The sequence below is a fragment of the Liolophura sinensis genome, chromosome 1, assembly GCF_032854445.1.
Source record: "Liolophura sinensis isolate JHLJ2023 chromosome 1, CUHK_Ljap_v2, whole genome shotgun sequence".
NCBI classification, from domain to species: Eukaryota; Metazoa; Mollusca; class Polyplacophora; order Chitonida; family Chitonidae; genus Liolophura; species Liolophura sinensis.
The window spans coordinates 80758880-80764879 of NC_088295.1; the positions used below are offsets into that span (position 1 = coordinate 80758880).

The following is a 6000-nucleotide window of genomic DNA, read 5'->3' on the forward strand; positions in this document are numbered from 1 at the left end:
ATGAGGTCATTTTAAAACTCGATGTTCAATCAGAAGTTAAGGTAAAACGTCGTCCTTGTTAAAAACTAAGTAGTTTTTTTTAACACCCTGAAGCTCTTGCTGGCTAATAGAACGAAAGCGCTTTTCTCACCTCAGTCAATCGGCGACTCATAAATGAGAGAAATATCCTGCAATACGTCATTAAATATCAGTTGAAATATTTTCCTTCAATACTATCTGCCGCGTGAAATGCTAACGGAAATCATTCAACTGAGCATCCAGCGGGTAGAAGCGAAGTAATGATGAGAGTGAACAAGATTTTAATGACAGTCCGTGCGGCAGATGGAAAAGTCCCCCAGTTGCTAGCCAAAGGTTAGTGGTTTACTCGCGATGAAACTCGCTTCTGTCGTGCAGAAGGTAAGTACTCATATAACCGGCCTTTAATAACAGTCAATGAACTCGTTGTGTACTTCTCGTATGTACAGAGGTCGATCCAAATTCTTCGCCATGGTTGAGGAAGATGGTGTTGGTTGGGAGGACAAAGAGAGGAAGACTGTTCTTCGTGACATCCTTATGACAGCCTGTGACGTGGCCGCCATTACCAAACCATGGGAGGTTCAGAGACAGGTAACCCTTACACGCATTGTCTGCAATGAAGTCTAATCTCTCTACACTTAAGGGTCCATCCAAACTGTCTGCAGTAAGGCAATCACCCCAAACGTTTACAAGTCAAGCGGTCGCTCAATCTCTTCACGGTAAACCCGAAAAGGCCGGAGACCGTCTTACAAAGATGTCGCAACGCTGCGTAAAGTGCTTTTGCCATGATGACGTATCTCTTCACTATTACTCCAATGCGCACTCCTTCGTAAGACGGACACTTGCACTAAGGCGGCCGCTCAAAACGTCCGCAGTAAGGCGGTTGTCCAATCCGACATAAGTTTACTGCGTGAACTACAATGCCAGTATTTCGTTTATCAATTAAAGCCACTTCGTTGATGAAAATTTTGTGTTCACTGTTCAAAAGATTCATCACATGGAGACAAAGTATCTATTAATTAATTATCCAAATGTTTTCAGAACACGTATGGCGTACCCATAATATCATTGTTTTTTCCTAAAACTTTGAATCTTTACAGTGTGATTTTATGTGTGCAATTACAGCAATTTGACGACATATCTGTCCTGAGCAGGCCACTGTACATCTTCAGGGTCCCACATTCACAAAATTCGCATGTCATATTTTTAGACACTATCTAGATTGTAGCGGCTTTAGGCGATGTGATTTATGCCAAAAAATAATATACGGTTCTGAGAAATGTGAAGTTCGGTGAAAATGTGCCCATTTTCGTACGCAAGGTCGAAGCAGGAAAAGGGAGCTGGATGTCGATCGCTCAAGCTCAAGCTACTGGCCTGGACAGAGGCGCTTTAAATGGGTCGATAATGATGGCTTTTTCACCGCGTCGAACTAACAAACCGTGTGTGATATGCAATGACAAGGGGCATGTGACACACTTCACTTTTCTTACATACTGACGGCATCGTCGTTTCTATTTGCAGGTAGCAGATTTGGTCATGTCCGAATTCTTCGATCAGGGCGACAAAGAGAGGAACGAACTAAATATTCAGCCTCAGGTAACAGCCCGTACCCAAGATACCAAAACCCATGCGATTGGTCATATAATAACTACCTCTAATATGGAAATGTGCTTCCATGCGTTCTCGGGGGTGGGGGTGGGGGGGGGGGGGGTACAGAGAGATTGCTTTACGACAGGTGAATTGAATTTCCGGTACTTCTTAATGCCTATCTATTGATTTGTCGGGGTCACAATTGAGATTTAATTGGCGTGGGAATAAACATTGTACGCTTTTGGTTAGGTAAAGCCCCAAAACATTGTCTCACTTATTGTTATTATCTATCCGGTATGAGCCCCTCTCCCTCCTAAGACGTTTCCTCCGATTTTGTTGTTTGAGCTCTTGGTGAGGGTTGTCGGTACCTCGATAGAACCTTGCCAGCACTGTTTGATTGTGAAGCACGGTTTAGAGTAGGTCTGGAGTTAAATTTCTCGACATATCTCATTAGAGGGTCGTTAAGATGCCACGGGTCGTGTCTACGTTATTGCTTCTTTGTGAAACAAGGAATGCTGTGTGTCTTTTGTACATAATGGTGTTCTTTCTGTCCATACACACATGCTGGTAGTTCTGACCTATCGTGCGCGTATACTCATGTTATTATCATTTCTTTGTGTCCTAGGCTTTAATGGACCGGGAAAGACAGGATGAGCTGCCAAAGTTACAACTGGGGTGGATCGACGGCATATGTCTGCCTCTCTATAAGGTACATATAACACCTCTGCTTGTACTCGCTATGCGTTCCAGGTAGCACAATCTTTATATTGTCTAAATTAACCTCTTTCTCTAGCATATTGGAATTGTGACATAAAGTACATAGAGCTCATGTGATCCGCAATAGCTAAAGTACTGTTTAATTGACGTCCTATTGTTGTATGTCACATTACCAAGAACAGAATAGAATAGATATTTTGCAGACATTGTTTCCCTTCGCCTATAATACTAACATCTATCTAGTAGGTGAAAACAATATTCAGACATAAGTTCGATCGAATACCATTCAACTAAAAAAGACTGTATTTCAGGAGTATCTATATAGAATTATTTGGTGGAAATGAAATGCCAATTTCATCGAATCAAAAATTAGAGTTATATGTTCACCGGAACTAAGAAATGTAAACTGTTCAGATGGAACACAGTATTTTATTTCTGGGCAAATTTTGTAGGAAAGGTGCTTATAGATAGTGTCTTGTACACGTCTGACGCTTGTGAGTTCTCGTTGCTTTTCACAATCACCAAGAATATGTCGCCTCAGATCCTGGATAGGAACCACTTATGTTGTCACGTAGTTAACATTTCACTTTACGTATCTCACCAATGCTAAAGCTATGTTTTGAGTATTCTTGCACAGCAGATTATATCTATATATGCGCATATTGTGTAAAAGATTAGCTAAGATATTTCAGACTGAATGTAACAGCTGCTCCAGCTTAATGTATCGCTATACCGTATGTAATTCTAAACTTTCAGGCGCTGGCCAAAATGGAGCCTAAGTTCCAGCCGATGTTAGATGGAGTACTGGCAAACCGACAACAGTGGGAAATACTGGATGCCGAGCGGCTATCGAAGCAAGCGTTCATTGAAACCGGAGTGTGACATATAGATCGAGGTTCATACATGGATAAATTTATATAGTTATATATAGTTACGTGTCCACGTAATATGACATTGGATGAAATCACACGTGCCCATACGATGGCATACTGTCATCCTCAGTCAATGACATTTGACTATCTGGCCTAGTGATAATATGACAGTAACGACAACCATTGCTGTCAAAATCGTCTCATGAATTCATCGCTATTGGTACGAGTGTTGAGTGTTAAGGGATTGAACAAATCTGATTCATAAGTGTGTGCATCTCGTGAGACGAAGCAATGATGAGGTCACTTTATTTCAACGTCACACGCTTCCGAGATAGCAGAAATGGCCGGAGACCCGGCCCAGACGATACGAGTTGTGATCAAGACGATGGTGCTGAGACAAAGACCCCAGGCCAGCAGCAGTAACACTGTAACAGCGTGACGTGGTGATTATTAGTCAATGTGATTTTTGCAATGAAAGACAGCGAACAGATAAACACTGAAATCTCTGAGCCGTGTGGAAAGCCAATGTCTTTTTACAAAGAGTTGTCTTGTATTGAGGTCACTACAATACTGTTAAACAATCAAGGGGAGATTACTCTCGGGGAAAAGAAATGTACGATAGATATGAAAGCGCGGACACAGATGAACGAGTTCTCAAGATCAATCTTAAAATATTTTCACCATAAAAAATGTACAACATAGAGAGTAAAACAGCAGGAGAGGCGACATTGTGATAACTGGCAGATGCTCCCAGATAACCATGGCTTAACTTAGGATGCAGACGTACCCTAAGCCTGGTGTGAACTTGTGAAAGATTCGTGTGTTCAGAATGCTGAGTGACTGGCCAAAGGTCACATTGCAGCAATAACTCTGTTTGTTGTACGACCATTTTGCAGAGCTTGGCGTGAAAAAAGTGCAAAGTGGTAAATCCGCATCACAGACATAACCGTACATGGCTAAAGACACTTATGTATTGCTATCCATTAAGACTTAAAGCCCAACCACCGTGTCCACTTGTAAATAGCGCATAGGGGTATCGGAGTTACAACAATATGTTGATGTCCACCAAGCACAATTTTACAATGTCTTTACTACTTATAAATTTCAAACCTTTTATTTAACTCTTGATTTAAACTGTTGCACTTTTCAATAACTTTACAACGTAGATTAGTTACATTCTAGTCTTATTATCAGGCTTATCACACCTTATGCATAACAAATGCAACTTTATTCCAGACCAAAGCTAAATCTAACTAATTCTAACCGGTTTAAATCTTAATAAACTTCATAAAACTCCTCATTAAAGTTTTGCTGAAGTGTTACAAGAAATATGTTCGGATGTTATGTGAAAATGGATGTGCGTGAATTTTCTTACTGCTTTTCTCATGGTGTGATTATTACAGGTTCGAATTAATTATTTTGGCACCATCTTATAATGAACAGAACCCAGCGTATTGTTATAGTGATGGGCATGCGAACACTTCTACTGCTAAAACTGTCCTGACATTTTGCCTTTAAATAGTTGCTGTAAAAGACATCATTATCTCTGTTATAACTTTTAATGCCACACTTCTGTCACTCTACATCTTTTGTCATTCCTCTTGCACACGGTGTTGTTTGGCATAGTAATATCACGCGATATTTTAGTGGTTTTCTGTGCAGAAATCATCACTCATGGCAATGGTTATCTTATAATAACACTTCACACAACACCGCTCAAAAAACTGGGTTAGAACGGTTGTCATGGGCACCTGGCGAACACTTATAGTCAAAAACTTATAATAATAAGCAAAGAACTGAGCATAATCTTGCGCAAAGGCCAAAGTCTGTAGTGTTACATTTTGATTATCTCACGTATGACGTCCTGCGCATGCGTACTGCTGAACTACTCGAAACGGCTGCCTGACTTATATAAGACTGAATTAATATTTTTCTCAGTTACAAAACCAGATTTTCACAATGTTTGTAAAAAAGCAAACGTGTAAGGCTTCCCGCCTAAAGTCACCTGTACAGTGTAATATTTGTAGTCTATTGTTCATTCCTGTTAGCTGGATGACGTTTTTTGGGCAAACTGATGACGTAGTACATACATCTTGAAAGATAACATTAAATAGTTAATCCAAGTTGGGAAATGACCGATCGGCAAAAGATGCCCCCTTTCTTGCCCTGTTCGCCGAAAAAACCTCATTGCTTAAGCTGTGACCTCTTACGATTACCTTGGACAAGGAGCCACAGTACACAGAGGCTATGCCAGAGATTTTTGGCCAAAATGGAATAGCCCAAATCCAACCCTATTTTGGGTATTATTTTAATATAGCCAAATTAATTACTTATCACAAAATATCAGCCTCAGGTGTTAAACATTCAAAATCGTTAATAAACTTCCTCAAACTATAAAGCCATTCGCATTACAACTTTCAAAAACTTCATTTAACGCTATAAAAATAGTAGCGGTACGAGCCTGATATTTACTGAAAGGTTTAAATTTGAGCTATTCCTGGTAAATTCAGAACATTTGATTTCATTAGGAAATGTACGCATTTCTTGCCAAAAATCTTCGGGATAGCCACTTTAAACAGGGTGTATTTTAACATGAGTAGATAAAAAAGGCGTACATTGCAGTAGTTTTATTTCCGTGCCAAGCTCGATCCTTGTGACTTGTTCCAGTGGCGCATGATCTCAACCAAACCGTTGATACGCCTTCAAACAATGTCAAGAGTAAAATATCAGGGGACAGGCTAACAACAGTAGCCTTGTTAAATGTCTTCGCGGATTTTAAACAACTGATCCCCGGTGGGTACTAACG

General features: G+C 40.3%; 1 protein-coding gene across 3 annotated transcripts in view; it reads left to right on the forward strand.

Annotated features, from left to right (window-relative positions):
• The window catches only part of LOC135461724 (dual 3',5'-cyclic-AMP and -GMP phosphodiesterase 11A-like), a 79327-nt gene extending 73947 nt beyond the window's left edge, over nt 1–5380 (forward strand). For all 3 annotated transcript variants that reach the window (XM_064738924.1, XM_064738926.1, XM_064738925.1), the window contains 4 exons: nt 465–606; nt 1537–1611; nt 2231–2314; nt 3079–5380. In XM_064738924.1, coding sequence (XP_064594994.1) covers nt 465–606; nt 1537–1611; nt 2231–2314; nt 3079–3204 — 427 coding nt within the window. In that variant the 3' untranslated portion in view covers nt 3205–5380. The remainder of the gene's footprint in view (nt 1–464; nt 607–1536; nt 1612–2230; nt 2315–3078) is intronic.
• The last annotated feature ends 620 nt before the right edge of the window (nt 5381–6000 follow it).